General features: G+C 42.4%; 1 protein-coding gene across 1 annotated transcript; it reads right to left on the bottom strand.

Annotated features, from left to right (window-relative positions):
* Nucleotides 1-549: 549 nt before the first annotated feature.
* On the bottom strand, nucleotides 550-16,559 carry FEM1B (fem-1 homolog B). Its single transcript, XM_006749197.3, has 2 exons — nucleotides 15,644-16,559; nucleotides 550-6,768 (listed from the first exon to the last, which is right to left on the bottom strand). The coding sequence occupies exons 1-2, from the start codon at nucleotides 15,889-15,891 to the stop codon at nucleotides 5,133-5,135; spliced, it is 1,884 nt and encodes a 627-aa protein (XP_006749260.1). The 5' UTR covers nucleotides 15,892-16,559; the 3' UTR covers nucleotides 550-5,132.
* Nucleotides 16,560-21,245: the final 4,686 nt, after the last annotated feature.

Below are 21,245 nucleotides of genomic sequence, written 5' to 3'. Positions count from 1 at the left end.
GCCCCCACCTAAGATATATTAAATGAAAAACACAAGATACAGAGGAGAGTAGGAGAAAGTTCATTTGCATTTTTAATAAATGAAAAGGAGAAAAAAACATACATATGCACAGAAAAATTCTGGGAAGCTACTCAAAAAAACTAGTAAATAGTGACTGCCCTCTTAAGAGTCCAAATGGGAGGCAGGTAGAGATGGGAAGGGCATTGGGTTTTTTTGTGTTTTACTATTTGAATTTTTCTTTATTATCTGAATTTTTTCCCCAGGCACATATAACTTTGACAACTCTTTTTTAAATGAATTCGACAAAAGATCATCTCCACTAACACACACTGCACAATAAAGACACAAACTTCAGGGCAGGTTTTTTTCTTTTTTTCAAATATTTACTGAACATAAACACCATTTTTTTCCTTTTACACAGCAATATTGTTAGTTTCAAATTAGCTGGACTATTAGGACTGTCAATTGCCACGAAATTAAAAATGATTCTACATGTCAAACTCAAATAGAAAATGTCATGCAATATATAAATCACTAACAGACCTCTGGTGCAGTCAGGAAGTTTACTATGTTTATTAAATTCACGTAAATGGTTTGACAGAAGTGCACAACAGAATGACATCACTGGTTTGTTATAAATCACAGCGAATTACTAGAATACAACAAGGTCGTTTTTCTACACGAAGGATTACAGGATGGGGTGAATATTATAAAGGATAGGATCTTTTCAACACATTAGGGCCAGTCAGATTTTACTCCCCAACTATGTACCTCTGAAAAGATTGGTTAGCAAAGCTGAGGGGTTTTCCTCATCTTTTCTCCTCTACCAATTACTAATAAGCCACAACAAAAAAAGCCATGCACAAATTTTACAACACCTGATAAAAAAAAGATACAAAACCTTGTTCACTTTATCACTTGGCAAAGCTTGCATCTTCGCTCCTTCATTTTTCTGATTAGGCCACTCATCATATGACTCACCCCTAAATGAAAAGCTGTTAATAATTTAGCAATACTCACCCCTGCCCACATATCAAGATACGCTCCCCATGACCATCAAGTCAGTGTCCCTTCCCTGCACATTAACACAAATGAACACACCACAAACCTAGGACTAGAGACCACATTTACTTTACAGTTTTAAAAATTAATACATCTATCATCACTATCAGTGTATTTATGTCAGATCCCATATTTGGGAGAGGGGATGCTGTACATACAACCCAGGCCATCGGAGGATTCAGGCAAATCTGCCAGAAATGTATGAGAAAGCCCTGCGATGTGCCATACATAACCAGGAGCTTTCTAAAACCTTCCAGAGAGGGTATCCAGAGCAGAGCCGTGCATTTTCAGAGTAGGAATAAGCACAGAGCTTAACATCTTATGGACTAGTAACTTTTCATAGAGCAAAAGGCAGAGTTTTGTTTTCTTTAATCCATTTTAATGTTACAGCATAGTCAGTGAGGAAAACAGAATAGTCATCTGTACGTAGATATACCTGGCTAGCCTAAAAAGGAACATGTAAGATTTTTACAGAAAAGCTACCATAAAAACAAGTCCTTTATTATACTCTTATCCATCTACTCACTAGTTCAATCACTGGCTGCTTCTAAACCCAGCAAACTGTAACCCAAGCTCCAGGAACTCACTCCCCACCCCGCCCCATTACAAAAAAGAAATGCTTCTGCGTGTATAATCCAAAATGGTCTTATCCATAAAGTAGCTGCCTCAGACTGCAGTGGAGACTGGTGACGGGGTGTTGTTCCCTTGGGATCTGAATTTTTAAAAACACTTGCCAAATGCAGAGTTGATAGGGAGCTGCTGCCCCCAAATCATGTTACTTCAGACAGTGCTATCGTACCTAAGTTTCTCATAATTATCAGTTATTAATCAACTATCAGTATAACGCAACAAAACCCTTCCCAGAAATGAGCAAGACCAAAGCTTACTTTTTGGTTGGTTTGTTTAAAGTTCCCACAGCAAAGAACCTTAAGGTAGTTGGACCGTGGCCTGCTAGAGCCATCCAGGGTAGACTGAAGAAAACTATGTTGTGTCAGAGTTCTTACATCAAAAATTTCCCCCTTCTTTATCAATTGAGGGGATGGATTTGCTGCCTTTTCCTTGAGTTAAATAGCTAAGTTCAAGAGTTCAATTTCACCAACTCCATTAAAAGCATAAAACCCACCTAAGTTTCACATGGTTTGCCCAGGTATTCATCCACCTGGGCCTCTAGTTCAGCCAAATTTGTAGGACAATGACTGAGCAAGGCAAAGAAGTTTTGACTGAATTGTATTATCAAGGAAGACTTACAATCCGAAGCATATTTCTGCCAACAATAAACAGAAAGTGGCTGGAAATGGAGACAGCCTAGAGTTCTCAATGAGCAGAGATACAGAACTATTATCTTTCTTACCGATTTATTTTCCTTGAAACACACACACGCACGCACGCACACACAAAACAAAACAAAACAAAAAAACCTTAAGCTTGGGAAGGATTTGGCTAAACATATTTAAAATAATTCTACCAAAACAAATAAAAAACAGGCATGTAGATCACTTGTTTCAAGAATGGTTTTATACAGATGTTTCACAATACATATTTGGATTTATTTTACAAGACAAAATTAGATCCTTAGCAATAGAGGGCACAGTGTACTACTATACTATAGTAAAAAAATTTGTTACCATTAGCAGAGTTCATAGTTTATTCCACCGTCTTCAAATTCTTTCTCCAACTGTCAGCATTTCAATCAGCAGTTCTTTCTCCAGCATTCATCCCTTCTCAAAAACACTTGTCATTAAATTTTGATGTCTGAATATGCACATATAATCATTATCCTCATTTTTATAAATAAGCAATATCTAAAATAGCGTTGGTCCTGGGTAGCCAAAGGGATGAAAATGGTTTTTAAAACATGCAACATTATCTGATATTTTAAGTCTTGGTGTTTAAAAATCATACATTAATAATGGAACCAACTGAATACCAAGTATCCTAGCCACTCCTCAGACTATCAAAGAAGCGGGCCTCATAGTCTGAAAAACACAGGGTCTGATCTAAGCTGTGGAAAAGGCGGGATTCACTCACCTTGAGGCCATGCATTTTCTCTTTCAGGCCATGAGAGCTGCCAAGAGCAAGGTACAGTGTTTCCTTGGTTCATACCAGGAGGAGCAAGGCCGGTAATTTTCAAATTAGGCCTCATTCAAACACCTCCCTTTAAACCATCCTAAAAACCTCAGGTTAGGAAAACAGAAACATATTACCGTGACAGAATTTACCATCAAAACATTCCTAGCTGAAGCAAGAAGAACATGAAGAGTAACTACAGTAGCTGTAAAAGTATCTTGCATTCTTGGGAGAAAAAGTTTTTAAGCTTCCCACCTGCCATTCCCTCCCACCCTTCAAACTATTTCATTTCGTGCGGTATCTATTTTATTTAAGGCCCTAGGTGCTAATTTTGGCTTGGTCATTACTACTGATCCAACTGCAACCCTTCTCTTATACTTCACAAAACAATACGCATACATAAAATGACCACTGAAACCATACAAGTTTGGGGGGGGGTTGTTTCTGTTTTTTTTTTTTTAGTTTATATCTGATGTTACTACATAATCATAATGCTTTTCATTAAAGAAAAAAAAGCTGCAGGTCTTCACTTACAGTACCATGCACTATGAGTAGCTAAGGCATTCATTTGGCACTAGAGAGAAAAATACAGATATAGCTAATTTTACTTAGGTGTGTACCCTTTACTTGACTTTCTGTGATGCTTAAAAGATAATCACAGAATACTCTTTTAGTCTGACAGTTAAAATGCTACCATTAAAACAGAACAGAAAAAACACAGAGACCTCTGCATAGCCTATCAGGATCCGTGACATTTCGTGTTTGAAAAACTTGCACCTCTCACAGAAACACCCTTCAAAGGAGCATTGCAAATTATTTTTATCATCAAAACCATTTAATTTCCTAAACCATACTAGTGATTTTCCTACTAGTTATAAGGGACAAGGTAAAGAAAGCGAAAAAATTACAAATATCCTGGGTTCCTTTTCATCCGTCAAAAACACCTTATTAGGGGGACACAAACAATGCCCTCTGGAAAAGCAGTTTCCAAATTTTAAAAGAGACCACACGGGAGGAAAGGGAGAAAGGGACAAAAATAGAACGTATAACTATATTATAACAATTTGTTTCATAAGAAAACACAGCATTCATAATTTTTACATGTCTGTGAGCTGAGTCAAATGCAGATTGCTGCAATTTAGAGAAAGTACATTAAAACAGACTTCAAAGAATTTTAGAATTTAAGCCTGAAGGCAAGTAGTCCAACAATACTCTCTGAAAAACTGCTTTAAGATTATTACTACTTTGTATATACCACCCAGCATAATGCAACAATTTCAATGGATTTAACTTAACAAATGTGTAACTATTATTAAATTAGCACATTTTCAGACTAATCTGCAGCTATATTTTTTCGAAATCCTCCTGATGTTATAATGTGTTGTATCACTCCACATAAATGTTGGAAGAGCGAAAACTACCTGCAGCAGTTTGGCACGTGCAGAACACCTGGGTATCCCGTTACTTTTAATGGTCCTTTTTAGTTGTTTTTCTTCAGGAGATCCTCAAAACTGCTGCAAGGATAACACGCTGACACAGGCTTAACAGAAATACTTTTTTGTAGGCAGTTTTTTAAAACATTATCAACTTCAAATCATAAATGTCCCTTGTTACATAAACAAAATATTTTATACTCATTCCTTAAAAAAAAAATACAAATGTCGAATCATTATGTTGTACACCTGAAACTGATATAACGTATCTCAATTATACTTCAATAAGAAAGAAAAAGACACAAACGAAGAAGAAAAAAAAGTTAAGTGACCAATATCCAGATACCTTAGATTATAGTTACACCTAAACAATGTGGCTTTGTTTAAAGTGTATTTGAAATCAATAACCGTTATGAGGCAAAAAGACCAAATACAGAACTAAGGAACGATGGGCAGGGAGGATGGGTAGTGGAAAGAAAAGTAGAATTTATGAACACATAATTCTAATGTCTGTGATTAAAGTCCTTTACTTTTTAGCACCACATTAAACGATTTTACATATCCAGTCACTTAATGAAATCCAACAAACTCTTCAAGAGTTCTGGGGATCTGGTCTTGGTAGTTAATGTCATTAGCCCGAACTGCTCGGGCAGCCAGGCACTTGAGACTCATCTTCATTTGAGTTTTAAGTAGTATTTCAGATACCCCAGTGGTACTTTTGTCTAGTGGAGTCTTATTCTGTTTATTCGTCATGTCAGTGTGAGCGCCAGCTTCAACCAGGCTAATGATGATAGAGTGCAAGGTTAAAAAATCACTGATGGGCCTGTTGTACTGAACGATAATGTGAAGGGCACTGTTCCCCTCATTGTCTACAGCATTCACCTCAGCACCACAGTCCAATAGCAGCTTTGTGACGAGTGCATTTGGAAAGCTGCAGACATCATTGGTGTGGAAATCATCAACCGGGGTATTCGAGTTGACAGCTAGATGCAGCAAGGTGAAACCTTCCCGAGTTCTGGGATCAAGGTGAATCAGGTTGTAGATCTGCTTGTTAATTTTGCACTGATCTTCTTCACTGCACTGGGTTTTGGTGGAGATGCACACTAAATACAGAAAGGTATAGAGATTACATTCATAATTGTCCATAGCGTTGTGGACATCAGCATCTGGAATATTTTTTACTCTGTTCATACTCTGTTCTATTTCCAAAACACTGCATCTCAGAACACATTCTATGTCTGGGGCCTTCACAGTTTCATTCAAATGTATCATCTGTGAGAAAACTTGAGCAAATCGAAGAAGATCCTTGTGGGTATTCCTGTTACCTTTCTGTCTCAGGTGCAGGGCATGCAGCCACAACTTGATACACTGTTCGAATTCCATGTTATCTGCATACACAGCTCCCCTGTAAATGATGGGATGGGAAACATCAATATTGTCAGCACCTAAAATCCGTTCCCGAACTATAAGGCCTTCCATGTGAAGAGCATCTCTGTCTTGCCGAATGGATTCCAGTTCCCGAGGATTTCTACACTCAGTTCTATTCCCATAAGCATGGATTGGCGGAAGAACCTCTTTCTCCAGAATGTTATCACCATCCTGAAACCTCTCCAACATGGCTAAATATAAATAGTGGTACGTCTTCATGATGTCATAGTTCTCACGGTCATTTGCAAAGGAGGCACCCAAGAGTTCCAAAGCTTCAATCCGACTTCTTCGGTCACAATCAGCATGAGAGAGCAACAGTTCGACGACATCGGCTTTACAGCTTTCGGCAGCTACTTTTAAGGGCGTCATCCCATGGCCGTTCACTACTATGGCAGCACGCCATTTTATCAGCTCTTTCACGATATCGATGTGCCCGGCTTCAGCTGCAAAGTGCAGTGCCGTGGCTCCACAGTGTGCTTTAGCGTTGGGATCAGCACGCTGTTCTAAAAGGTATCTGACCACGTCCGTGTGGCCCTTATATGCGGCAATCATCAGGCAGGTGTTGTCGTATTTGTTGGCAATGCTGATGTTGGCATTATTTTCAACCAAGTATTTCACAATGTCCAGTCTGCCGTCAAAGCACGCTGCCCGCAGGGGGGTTGAGTTGGTTACTGTGGTGTGGTTCACGTTGGCTCCGTGGCTGACTAGAAGCTTAACGACTTCAAAATGGCCGGCTCCTGCTGCACACCAAAGAGCGGTGGCACCGTCAATGACATACCTATTCACGAGAAGGACGAACAGTTAGAGAACAGAGGCCACACGCCCTAACATAAGCGTCAAGAACGGATTCGTTTGCACTGACCAAAACCTCAACCTGCGGAACATGAACACATTAGTTTGGGTGAAAATAAAATCAGGTCACTTAAGTAAAGCACTCCGCATTGTACTTATACCCAGCAGAAGCTCAAGACACATTAGCTATTACTGTTATTGCTATAGTATATAATCCAAAAAAAAAAAAAAAAATCACCAACTTTCTACCAGCAAAAGTAAATACATTTCAGAAAACACAGAGGAAATGCATGGAGGTTCATAACTTCTTTACCGCCAAGCTGATGCACTGGCTCTTAAAGAAAAACACGTTCTTCCTTCCCAGTATCCCCCAGGTACCAGTTACTCTCCATAGGCCAGTAAGGAAGCTACCCCAGTCCCTACAGTAACACTGTCTTAGAAACTCCTTTAGGAAAAAAAGTATTTATGCAGATAGTTGTCCCCTAAGATTATCTAAGCTAATCAAACATACCTCTACTACAGCCATGAGAATGAAAAAATGCCTGCTCCATACAGTAGGGAGGGATCACATAAACATGATGCTGAGCAAAAGCAGTCAACCGAACATAGTACATATTATATTACTACATTTACATACCTATCTGTAGTGTTGAAGTTGGGATACTGTTTACTTTTAAGGGGAGTAGATAGTGGGAGGAAGCACAAAAGGAACTTTATTAAACAAATATATTCACTTTGTGAAACTTTTATACGCTTTCAATTAATGTATTTTTCTCCATCCATTCTACTCCTATTTAAAGCTCTTAAAAATATGTATGGATGTGTGTGTGTATTATGGGTCTATGTACATTCTTCAGCTAAACCACTGCGGGAAAATACTAACAGGAGGAAACAATTAGCACTTTCCTAAAACCAAGTGGGCATCTTCCCTGACCTTCGGGCCATGTTTGCACTCACAGTCACCACTTACTGTCCGATATGCACTAGGTTTGCTACTTATAAAGGAATTAGACTCTTGCTAGGAGGCCAATCTTTCCCACCTTTCTACCTTCCATTTTTCCCCAACCTCAATTTTTCAATTGTTTATCCTGTTACTGACCATCAGACCTTTGTACAGACCATAAATGTCCATAAAAAGTAGATTTTTGCTGGGCGCCTGGGTGGCTCAGTTGGTTAAGCGACTGCCTTCGGCTCAGGTCATGATCCTGGAGTCCCAGGATCGAGTCCCACATCGGGCTCCCTGCTCAGCAGGGAGTCTGCTTCTCCCTCTGACCCTCCCCCCTCTCATGCTCTCTGTCTCTCATTCTCTCTCTCGCAAATAAATAAAATCTTAAAAAAAAAAAAAATTAAAAAAAAAAAAAAGTAGATTTTTGCTGCAGATACTTAGATATACTGTGCGTGAACCACTAAAATAAGTATACTTGCAAGTATTAAGGAAAAAGGTCAGTCAAAAGCAATATTTACTAGAGCAATTAAGTATTCATACCAAAATCTCACTGCTGAGCTTCTCACTATACAACCTAATGTTAGAACACAGGTCAAACTATATCTCCCATGAAGTGAAAGAGTATAATCCCCTGGTAGAATATAAATAATCATAGTTTAACCCCAATTAACACCCCCAAAACACCACTGTCTGTTGTTTTTGCTGAAAACAAAAGACCCACTTTATAATAATTCAAGCAGTTACTTCTTCAGTTTCAAACAATGACACAAAAGCCTTCTCACTAACAAGTACCTATGGAGTCACCTACAGGAAAGGGTGTAGGACTAACTGGGAAGAGGCTTAAAGCTACTGGAAATGTCCTAAATCTTGATATGGGTAGTGGCTTCATGGGTGGATATTTAGGAAAATTATTCATCAAACTGCACACTATGCTTAAAAATTAGGGAAGTAGCATAGATCTATATGAAAAGCAAAACCATAAGAATTACTTAAAAAAAAAAGTAGACAATCTTCATGACCTTGGAGTTAATGATTATTTCTTAAACAGAATGCAAAAAAAGCACTAATCATAGAAATAGTTGATTTATTGAACTTCATTAAAATTAAGAACTTCAATTCATCAAAAGATATTATGAAGAAAGTGAATATGAAATCCACTCACTGGGAGAAGACATTTACATTAAATGTATTTGACAAATCAGTAAGAAAAAGGCAAACCACCCCACTAAAAAATGGGTGAAAAGACTAAACAACTAAACTTCACAAAAGATATTCAAGTGACCAATAAATATATGAAAAGATGTTCAAGATAACTACTTAAGGCAAATTAAAATCATGAGTTACCAATACACAGCCACCAGAATAGCTAAAATTAGTAAGACTGACATGACAATACTAAGTGTTGGCCAGGATGTGAAGTAACTCAAACCCTCGTTGCTGGTAGGAATGTAATTTGTTTCAACCACTTTCAGGAAAACGGTTTAGCAATAACTATGAAAGTTAAACATACACCAACCCCATGACCCAGCTATTCCACTCTTGGACATATATTGACAAGAAGTGAACACAAACACCCACCAGTGAAGACGTATACATAAAAATGTCCATAGCAGCTTTATCCGTTAATAGTTAAACACTGGAAACAACTAAAATACCTGTGTACAGGGTAAATAAGTTGTCATATATTCATACAACGGAATACTACAAAGCATAAAAAAAAAAAAACTACTGATACACACAACTGCACAGATGAATCTCATAGACAATGTGTTAAGCAAAAAAAAGCCAGACAGAAAAGAGCACACTGTATGATTCCCTTTATAGGAAGTTCAAGTATAGACAAAACTAATCTATGGTGATAGAAGTCAGAATAATCATTACTTCTGGGAAAGGAACGGAGAGGAACTGACTGAGAAGGGGCACAAGGGAAACTCTGATAAAAATATTCTGTATATTGATCTAGAAGGTGTTTACATGGATGTAAACATATTAAAATTTTATCACATCGTACACTTAAAATTTATGCACCTTTACTAGATGTTATACCTTAACTAAAAATAGTCATAATTAAAAACAAAAATGAAAAACAATTAAAGAAAAACAGTTTAAATGAACACAAATAGCTAGTAAGTATCTTCAATGTGCCAAGCATTCATTGCGCTCGATATGCAATGTATCTCACTTAATCCTCATAATAACCTCCTCCCAATAACCCTATGAGGCTGACACTATTATTATGCTCATTTTACAGATATATAATTTAAAAGGTTTACATGAGATTAAAATACAAAAGTACTTTAGTACATAGTACCCTATATATTAAGGAAACATAATACATGTCATCCAGTTTCAATTTAAAAAGCACTTTTTCAAAAAAATAAATGAAAAGCATTTTTTCAAACTAATTAATAGTAATCTATCAAAAATACATAGTAATATATAGTTACATTTTCATAGTTAAATGTTTCCTTGCACTTTAAAAATATGAAGTTATTATATGCCAGGAACATGAACCCAAACTATACAAAACTCAAAAATTTTACATTAAAATAGGCATTCACATACATTCTTTTTAACTCTCACAATAACCATAAAAGATAAATATGACCCCCATTTTAAAGATGAAAAAAAGAGACAATAAGTGATTAAAGTATTTTTCTCACCTCAAATTTCCCAGAATTAATGATGTAGGAGTAAAAATTAAATTACAAGTATATATTTCACTTGGTCTTTGTACAGTTTAATACTTTTTGTGGTGTAGCCTAATCATTTCCATTTTTCCATATAGTGATATGACAGGAGCCTCAAGAAAGTTTCAATTATATACTTTTATTGAGGCAATTAAAGTTTTTAAATAGTTTAGGACAAATTTTAGTATATGTGCTGCCGAAGCGAGCACAATAGTTTAGGACAAAAATATTCACTGCAGAATGTATTAGAAAATGACTAGTCCTTCAGAAACATCAGCCTTAGCAAATTTTGAATTTCTACATCTAAACAAAAACATTAAACAAATTAAAGGGAATAAGCCTAAAATCTACGACATTCCTTTGTCCACAGACTTCAGCTGAAATAAGGAGCACAGACTTCCTCAAAACAACATACCAAACACATTTATAACAGAATATAAAAATATGATAAAATTAATGCAATATGTACTTAGTCCCTATGGGAGAAGTACTATAAAACAACGATCTTTCTAGACTCGGTCCAAAATTGCAATGCAAACTATTACGTATTTCATTTTAAAAAATCAAGGAACTGGGGGGCACCTGGGTGGATCAGTTGGTTAAGCATGACTTTTTTTTAAGATTTTATTTATTTATTTATTTGAGACAGAGCAAGAGAGTGAGAAAGCACGAGCAGGGGAGGGGAGATGGGCAGAGGGAGAGGGAGAAGCAGGCTCTCCACTGAGCAGAGAGCCCCATGCAGGGCTTGATCTCAGGGTGGTGAGACTGAGCCCTGCCTGGGGCTCCAGGCTCAGTGCAGAGTCACCTTGAGAGTCTCTGTCTCCCCCTGTCCCATTGCCCCTCCCCCCCAACAAGCAAGAACGAGCTCCTACGCACTCTCTTTAAATAAATAAAATCTTTAAACAACAACAACAACAAAAGAATCAAGAAACCGGGGCACCTGTTTGGTTGAGTTGTGGAGTGTATGACTCTGTATCTCAGGGTTGTGAGTTCGAGTCCCAAGTTGGGGGTAGAGATTACATTAAAAATTAATTAAATAAATAAATAAAATAAAAATAAACCATAACCTGATATTCACCTTTTTAAACAAAATGTACACATTAGATGATGGAAACATTTCACAATAAAAGATAACATTTCTGATCACAAAACTAAGCTCAAACTATTTCCTGGTTCAATTTAAAATAAAAATGTCTGGTCAAGTATTTGAAATGGAAATAAAAATCATTAAATGTAAATGTAAATGAGCAACACTTTATTTTAACCAAAGTCCTTAAAATCATTTATTAGATCAAATGTAGTTTCTTGAAATACATACTGCGTGGCAATGACTTTTAAATGAAGCCAAATGATGATATGCCCCTCATGCCTGTTCTCTGCCTGAACCTTAAAAGTATTAGTACTAGTGCCAACTTTAAAAGAGAACTCAACAAAAAGCCTCAGAACTCCCAGAGGTCCTGTTCTCCTTCCCACTCCTGTCAGCAAACCTCTTTTAGGACAAGGGTTCTCCCATAAACTCCGGCACAGAGCTGTCAGGCCTTAGGAACTCAGGCCAGCACACTATTCCACAGTCACAGGACACCTCGCCTTTCTTCTGTTCCATTTCTGTAACATTCTCGACAGTTTCCCATTCTCCAACTAAAGGTTCTTTCATTTCTACTCAAGTAATTTTTCTTGCCCCCTCGTCTGTCACTTTTAGTCTTCACATATTAAGCCATAAGTAAAATAATCTCAAATGTTACTCTTAAAAATATGAACAAGGGTTCAAATATCACCATGGGGCTTGATCTAGGTAGGTAGTCCCTTCTTCCTTGAGAATGTGTTATGAATCCACTTGAGTTTAAGGTATTATAGAAACTTTTAGGCAGAACATAGACTTTTACAAAATTTCTAATAAGCTATTTATTTTAATGTCTCTCTCACACACACATATACACACAAATCATACTACATCAAACCCATAATTATACAGATAACTGTTGCTTAGGATGAAGCTAAGAAGTGAAACTTTTTTTTTTAATATTAGGCAAAAAACAGGAAAAGTAATCAATAATTTGACCAAAAAATTGTGAAGATGGGGGCACCTGGGTGGCTCAGTCGTTAAGCGTCTGCCTTCGGCTCAGGTCATGATCCCAGGGTCCTGGGATTGAGCCCCGCATCGGGCTCCCTGCTCAGCGGAGAGCCTGCTTCTCCCTCTCCCACTCCCCCTGCTTGCGTTCCGTCTCTCGCTGTCTCTGTCAAATAAATAAATAAAATCTTCAAAAAAAAAAAAAAAATTGTGACGATGGTACACAGGTGACTAAAAACTAGGAAACACTGATCTACTTCAGCACACACAGAGAACCTGTTACTCCCCACCTGGCCATGGTTCTCAAGTGCTGAGGGAATCTAAAGGGGGATTTAAAAAAAATAAAAATAAAAAAATAACGGGGGAGTTAGCTAAGTACCTCTCAAAATGCCAGCCCCCAAGAGGTGAGTGAGCCTCATACTGTTAACACCTCATTCAGATTATTTTCACAATATTCTCACAACTCTGGAGTGAGTGCAAAGTGAAATCATGACATTTGCAAATAACACTCTTTTTTGTCTAGTTCTGAAATGCCAAAATGACTGGAATAAACTGCAAAATATCAGTGGTTTGACTAAGCAGAAAGGTGGCCATGAACTTCAATTCTCCCTTGTTAATTAATTGGCAAGCTCCTCAAAAAAAGCAAAAACCTTACATTTTTTTCTGTATCCTCCACAGAAGGTCTAATAGGGCTAGGCCCATCACAGGCATTTAATAAATAAAATTCTCCATTACCTTTACACAGCAGATAATAAATGCATAATTGTAATAATCCAGAAACAAAAAGGATAGTTTTAAGAATGCTCAGCCAAAATCTCAAATGACTGAACCATTTGCAATTGCAGTCTCCCCAATGGGACTATTGATATTTTACACAACGATCATCAAAATAAGGCCTCCACCTTTCTCCAGTCTCCCACAATCTCTTTCTTAATTTCCCCAGCTTAAATCCCTTCCTACAACCACACTGAAACACTTGTCACTGCAAGTTCACCAGGCTGTTGCCTGACCCCCTTCTTCACTTCCTTTAAGACCCAAACTCAAGCATCACCTCACCAGGGGAGCCTTCCCTGATTCCCCCAGGCAAAGCTAAGCAATTCCTCTTCCCATACTCCCTCACTCATCCAACAGACTTCTAAAACTCTAAATGGCATGGCATCTGCAGTTACTCATCTTATATATCTATTTCTCTGTCTCCCCCGCTAAACTGTCTTCCTCCACAGTGGGAACAGTATGTTACTCACCCCTGCATACCCAATCCCTACCACACAGCCCAGCACACAGTAGGAGTTCAGTAAGTGTTTGCCTACTGAACCATTTAATTTCACTGCCCAGTCCAGAATACTGGGCAAGTATACAGGCTCAATGCTGTATTTCTAGTCCTTTCTAGTAATTTCAGGTTCTTTTAATTCCATCTCAAAAGATCTTTCTCTTTGATGGTAAAAAAGACAGCAATAAGCAAAGCCTTTCCAAATGCTTTAGGAAACTTTTTTTTTTTTTCACCACTATCCTCCCCTCATCCAAAAAGGCCTCAGCAAGTTCCTTAGCTGCGATGTTTCCAGAAGCTGTTATTGAGATTTGTATCTCAGTGAATGCATGTGCCTATACAACTGGAATGGTGCTGGAAGTTCAGGGGTCATTCTGTATCACTCCTTGTCTGGGTATAGGAAAGGCTGTGGGAATGCAGGGAGTTCTAGAAAGGACACAGAAGCCAGTAAGGGAAAGCCAACATGAATCAGGTTGCCATCTTTAATCAACAGGAAAAAGACCATCTCCTTGATGTCTAAGGAGGTGGTACCAGAGATTAACCACCAACATGGTCTATCGTTTGATTAAAATGTAATGCTCTAAAATATTTTCTTCTCATCTAAAAATATCTTCCTCTCATCGTTTTATTATTTGAACCTAAAAAAGAACCAAATTCAACAATGCCCTAGTCATCTTCAAGAAGCGCTTTTTCTTTTTTTTTTTTTTTTTTAAAGATTTTATTTATTTATTTGACAGAGAGAGAGAGAGACAGGAGAGAGGGAACACAAGCAGGCGGAGTGGGAGAGGGAGAAGCAGGCTCCCCGCTGAGCAGGGAGCCTGACATGGGGCTCAATCCCAGGACTCCGAGATCATGACCTGAGCCGAAGGCAGACGCTTAACGACTGAGCCACCCAGGCGCCCAAGCGCTTTTTCAATGAGGTTTTAACCAAGCAGTTTTCAATCCCCAAAACTAAAGGTACATATCTTTATGCTTGGACCACATCTACCAAAAACAGAAGAAAATGCTACAACAGCTTACGTACTGGCACAAAAGTCAACAAAAACAAATGCAATCAATGAAGTTTGTAATCTGAAAAACACTTTATAATAATCCAGCACAGCAAAGAAGATGCCAAACCTGACAATTCTGTGTTAAACATTACCATACCCCCAAAATATGTATAATTAAACCTAAAAAACAAATTTTAACTATGACAATATGAATTTTTGAACTCCCCACCTGAAATAACATAAACTATCAAGTTTCCCCACAGTATCACAAGATAACATGGATTAACAATGGCATTATCTCCAATACCAGGTCCAGGCCATTTTTGCAGCCAACCTATCTACCCCAAGCTATGTGGAAGAGTCAGAATCATGTCTAGGGATGTCTGGCTGCGTGACAATCCCTCAAGAGGCTGGAGTTCTAGGGGCTTATTTTGACATTCAGGCCCCCGCAAACCCGTCTGAAGGGACCACTCACTCGAAGGAGTAAATATTGGGTGACCAAATAACTCATCAAACAGAGGTTTTCAGTGTTAACTGCTGACCGCGTTAATTTCTGATCTCGCTTACAACCCCCAATACCGATAAAGGTAAAATCTGGGAAGGTGCACCTCCTCCATACCTACTTGCTCACGGACCCTCCAGTGAAGAAGAATACCCATTAGATATCAAGACAGAGGGTGTGGCTATTTACCCATAGAGGGAATAAGGGGTAGGGGCCGATGAGGTTGAGCAGCAAACCACGGGATGAAGTATTAGCCCTGGAAGACGAAGTGGGCATTCATGCGGCAGGAGGATGCACAAAAGGGAAGTGATACCTCTACGGAGAGAGAGGGAAGGAGGGGAGGACCTGTGAGGTGGTGGGTCCGCGCTCGTGGGAGAGGGGCTGGGGTGTACCTACCCGTCGAAGCGGACGGTGCCAGTCTGCTGAGTCTGCACCCGGTAATGTTCTAACAGCAAGCGCACCACCTTGGCGTGCCCATTGCGGGCCGCGATGATGAGGGGCGTGGAGCGCTGCCCTCCCTGCTGGCTGACATAGCCCAGCAGATAGCGGATGTCGCTTTCAGACCGGTTGAGAAGCAAGGCGGCCAGGGTCAGCACCTTGCCCTCGCTGGCCGCCTTGTACACATAGCCAGCCAGGCCCTCCATGGCCGCCGCCAACTCCAACACCCGTTTGGTCGCCACCGCTGCTGCTGCCTTGCGCCCCCGGAGGCCGCGTTCGCCAGCGCTTCAAACCTGGGCCCTCACAGCCCATTCAACAGGGCGCCGTCGCCGCCGCCGCGCCCACGCAGCAGCGCGGCCCGGGGAGGGCGGAGACGCAGAGGTGGCCGAAGGCCGCAGGGGGCACGTCCGCGACCCGGCCTCGGCAGGGAGGAGGGCGGTCAGGGCCGCCCCCGAGGCCCCAGGCGCCGGCCCTGGGCCGAGGGGATCTCCATGGCGGCCGCCGCCCCGGGCCTCAGGCCGGACCCCTCCTTCCTGCGGGCTGCGACAGGCGCGTGCCCGAGCTACGGGTCGCCGGCGAGGTCCCAAGAGGACCGCACGCGCCCGGGATGGCGAATGCTGGGCGCGTCTCCCCAGCCCCGGCCCGCCGGGCCTAAGGCCTAAAAACTGCCTCGGCCTCCGCCTCCGCTCTGCGTCCTCCCCGGCTGGAGGAAACCCGCAGGTCCTCGCCCACCACAGCTCAGAAGCGCCAGACGCTGCCGATGGCTTCGCAGCTCCACGCCTGGGGGCCTCCGGCGCGAGGCGGAACGCTCCCGCGGCAGCAGCCCCCGAACTCGGGGTGGGCAGGAAGGCGCGCCTCCGCAGACTGGGCCGGGAGGGGGAGGGTGCGAGCGGGAGGAACGGTTAAGCCGGGTGTCTCCTCCAAAGCTGCCCGGCCGGCAAACGAGGCCTTGGTGAAGAAAGGTTCTACGGTGCGAAGTTGGCCCACCCCCTTTTCGGGCCTGAATGTCCTCATTGCCCTTGACGCCTGGACCGTCCTCCTCGCCCCCACACGGTCGGGGGGCTCCCAAGCCTGGGAGGGGGCCAGAGTCGGGGACCTGAGGCGATACCAGCGGTGGGCCGGGGGACCCGTCCCATTTTACCCTAGACGGTGCGGGACTCCTCTGTGCCCTGATTGGTGGTCCAAGGGAGGAGGTTGCACGCGCCCGACAGGGTCCATTTTAAGAAAAGGGCGGCGTCTCTGAGCCCCCGAAACGTGGGAGGACTTGAGGGCTGGCACCAGGCTCGGAGAAAGGATTGGAATTCCGGCCTGTCCTTCTTGGAGAGAGGGGGATCAAGTGTGTGAGAAGGGGCGGGGAGAGCTGCGCCCACCGTGGAAAGGTCGAGGTATCTGGAAGGAAGGCGAGGTCTGTCTGATTCTGATCCTCAGCCTGATGGAACCTTCCTTTTCTCACATATCTCTCAAGATGGTTCGGGTTTGAAGAGCTCGTTTATCTAACGAATACTAGAGATCTACTACGTGCCAGGCTCTGCTTGGCATTAGAGATTCGGTGGTAGACAAGATAGACACAGCGTCTTCCCTTCTGGGGCTTGTATTGTGAGGAAAATAGGCAATAAACAAGTAAACAAGTGATAGACCAGACTGGTTGAGTTCGTATCATTACCATTTGCTGGGAAGCCAATAGAGTGGGGGGTTCGCTAATCAGTTTGAGTGGTCAGGTAAGAAGAACAAAGGGTATTCTAGGCAAGGTGAATAGCTCGTACCAAAGCCCTGAGGAGGTCACAGTCTTGGTGGGCGCAGAAACAAAGGTCAGTGTGGCGGCCACAGAATGGGCCTTAGGAAGAAAGATGGGAGGCGAAGTCAGCAGGGTGCAGGTCACCCTCCCGCCCAGTAACCCATGGTCAAGTGTTTAAATTCTACTCTTAAGTGTGATGGGGGCATTTGAAGAGTTTTCAACAGGAAAGTGACAAGATAATTTACATTTTTAAACAGAGCACTCTGGCTATTGTGTGGAGAATAAACTCTCCGAGGCAATGGTAGAAGCAGGAAGGCCATTTAGGAAGCAAGGTCTTGGACTAGAAGCAGAGGTGATGAAGCTCCTGGGGCAGTCACGGAATGTACAAGCTCAATAGGGAAGTTTTCCTCTCTCCCACTTATCCCCCAAAGGACAATATCTACCACAGAGAAAGAACAAATATATGTATTGGTCCCAAGGGACCAGGCTGGGCTCAACAAGTTCACATAAATTATTTTATTTGACACTCCCTCCCCCATGCCAGTCCTAGTTGGTGAAGGCCTCCCCTCAGTTGCAGAGCTATTGGTGGGGTTTGGCCACTTCTCAAAAAAAAAAATTCTCTCCTCCACTGGGCAGCACAACTTTACCTATTGGCAGAGCCCTACACAAACATCGTTCTCCCCAACTTAGGATGTTAAACAAAAACAATGCTGAAAATGAGGGCTGAAGATGAGGTTCTACTGGTGGAAAAGAGGGGGAAGCTGGTTGGTTTCATTCTGGGGCTCTCAGAATTGGTGGAATATCTGGTTCCTGACAGGCTGATCCAGGCTTTTTTGGCCTCTGGGGACTTGGCAGTGACACATTCAGATGTGTGACCAGGGGCTCCCTTCCAAATGGTTTCCTTCTGTAGCTCTGTAGAGCAACCAGGCTCCCTGTCCCTTCTCTCCCCCCTACCCAGCCTTTTGCCCTGCATCATTTTTTTTCCACCTAACTTTTTGAAGAAGGTGATCCAGACACAGGCCCTTTCTTCCCTTCAGTTTGTTTTCTGAGGGAGACCCGATTCATTCAGCTATTCATCGTTGAATAAGAGATTTCCTTCTTCCTCCTCTCACCCTTGCAAGATAAACTAGGGTTCGTGCTAGCACTGACACCTCAGTTTGGTGGTGTAACTGGGTGGTTGCTGGGAGGGGTGACTGGACCAAAAGTCATGTGAGAGAGGGGCTTGAAACTTGCACTGTGTGACCACGGCCCCCAGATAGGAATACGCTTCTGCTCCAGCAGTGCGAGGTCAGGAGTCTTAGGGTGCTCTTTTCTTCTATATTTATCATAGTTGCTTACTATAGGGTTCTGGACTCCCTTGGTTACTCAATAGCCATTGGCCAACTGGAGACTTATCTGGTTGCCTCTATTTACCTGGGCTTGGAGAGTGACATTTCTGTGGTCAGGTTGTGCAAATCTGGAGAGAGGATGTGTAAACAGGACAAAGCAGCTTTCCCAAAGGCCAGAGCCCAGAAATAGCTCCTTGTGCTTCTGACCTATTCCCCACGCCCTTGACAAGAGGCTACTGAGCAACTGAACAATAGTAAAATATAAGTGCAACTAGTACTATCTTGATGGAGGTCAATTTGCTGGTGACAATAAACTGCAGCCTTCCACCTGGACCAAAGACAGGACTGACCTCCAGCACTTCAGCTCATGGGGATTGGGAGGAGGCCTAGAGCAGAATGGACTACACCTTCCTCCCATGGAGCAGTCCTTTCCCCAAGCCAGGTTGGCCTGACCTGATAGCTCTGAGTCAGTGGAGTTTCTCAGATTTTGTATAAAGGATGACTGTCGGCGTTGAACAGATCTGGGTCGGACTCCCTGCTCCATGGGCTAGTTGTGGCCTCGGACAAGTTTCTACAATGGTGCTAAGAAATACTTTCCTTGCAGGGCTGGTGTGATGGCAACATGCAAGCTCCTTCACCCAGCCTGGTCCTGCAAAGGAGTATGGGTCAGTACACATGAGTTTTACTTCTCCTAGTCCCCACCCAACCGGCATCCTCCTACTGTGCCATTAATCTGTTCAAGAAAGGACTTCCCATCCATCTGCATTTTCCCTGCAGGAGTGTGTCTGCTTGTGAGAATGGAAAGTAAATCCACAGTATGCAAAGGGGTGAGGAGGCTAATTAAAAAGAGTTCAGAGGGGGCACCTGGGTGGCTCAGTCGTTAAGCGTCTGCCTTCGGTTCAGGTCATGATCCCAGCGTCCTGGGATCGAGCCCCGCATCAGGCTCCCTGCTCCGCAGGAAGCCTGCTTCTCTCTCTCCCATTCCCCCTGCTTGTGTTTCCTCTCTTGCTGTGTCTCTCCCTGTCAAATAAATAAATAAAATCTTTTAAAAAAAGAGTTCAGAAATTCCAACACAGCTGCAGAAACCACTGAGGACCCTTCCCTATTAGCCCAGAGTACTGGTGGTCCATTGGCCTTTAACTCCTCGTCCTCCCACTCCTTACCTTTCCCTGAAAAGCAGATCCGGTGATTCTCAGAAACAAAACCTAAGGTGGGAAAGGGGGGAGCCAGTCTGTGTTGTTTTGTAATCCAATTCACCCCAGCAGATTTAGATTTACCAGGAGCAGATTGCAGTAGACATATGTGTCTGCTTTTCTTCTAACCCCATTCCTCCCTGAATCATACACCAATCAGGCTTTCTGGGACAATAATAACAGAAATAACAATGGCTAGCTCTTTTTTTTTTTTTTTAAGATTCTATTTATTTATTTGACAGAGAGAGACACAGTGAGAGAGGGAACACAAGCAGGGGGAGTGGGAGAGGGAGAAGCAGGCTTCCCTCCGAGCAGGGAGCCCAAAGTGGGGCTCGATTCCAGGACCCTGGGACCATGACCTGAGCCGAAGGCAGACGCTTAACAACTGAGCCACCCAGGCACCCCAACAATGGCTAGATCTTATTGAGTGCTTACTGTGTGCCATGTATCAGAGTAAACACTTGAAACAAATGAGCATGTCAATTTTGGATAAGCTCCTGAAGACACACCATTATCATTCCCATTCTTCAGACGAGGAAACTGAGATACAGATGTTGTGTAGTTTGCCCATGGCCTCCTAATCAGAGTGTGGTAGGATGGCAGGATTTGAACTCAGGCTGTCTTACCCCCACCCCTGGCCCTGTTACCAGCCTTCTGTGCCTTCATTTATCCCCCTCTGAGTGGCCCCCACCCACCTTGCTCTCTGCAGGTGATCTCTGGTCCAGATCACCTCTTCACCTGGGCCAACATGCCAACTGGCTAATCTGATCAGCCATCCTGAGCTAATGGGGGAGGACTAGAGGAAACCTTCCCCACCACCACCCCATAACATCTGGACATTCTTCATTCCTACTTAGCATGGGTCCAAATCCAAAGCAAAGCCATCTCATCCTAGAGATTGTCCTTGGTTTTGCCCTAAGCTTTATACAACTTCGGGGGTTTTTTTTTTTTAGATTTTATTTATTTATTTGAGAGAGAGAGTGAGTGAGAGAGAGAGACAGAGAGACCACAAGCAGAGGGAGGGAGAGGGAGAAGCAGACTCCCCGCTGAGCAGGGAGCCCGATGTGGGGCTCGATCCCAGGACCCCAGGATCATGACCTGAGCTGAAGGCAGACGCTTACCAGACTGAGCCACCCAGGCGCCCTTTATACCACTTTATATCTCTCTTGGGACTCTTACCTCTGTCTAATAATAACCTTGTCTGTACAGCTCTTTGTAGTCTACAAAGCACTTTGTGATCCACCTGATCTACCCACCTCTTCCTAGGCTCCTTAACCACCTTCTGTAAGTGGGGTAGCACAAAG

This window comes from Leptonychotes weddellii, chromosome 9 (genome assembly GCF_054177405.1).
Source record: "Leptonychotes weddellii isolate Sample4059 chromosome 9, ASM5417740v2, whole genome shotgun sequence".
Classification (NCBI taxonomy): domain Eukaryota; kingdom Metazoa; phylum Chordata; class Mammalia; order Carnivora; family Phocidae; genus Leptonychotes; species Leptonychotes weddellii.
The sequence above is the reverse complement of the archived record's forward strand: the minus strand, read 5'-3'. Positions and strand labels throughout refer to the sequence as shown.

What these genes read in the sequence shown, in the direction of transcription:
- FEM1B (XM_006749197.3), bottom strand. Translation starts at nt 15,891, where the DNA reads ATGGAGGGCCTGGCTGGCTATGTGTACAAGGCGGCCAGCGAGGGCAAG. An exon ending in GGCACCGTCCGCTTCGACGG is followed by an intron (nt 6,769 to 15,643) that starts GTAGGTACACCC and finishes TCTCGTGAATAG; the next exon opens with GTATGTCATTGACGGTGCCA.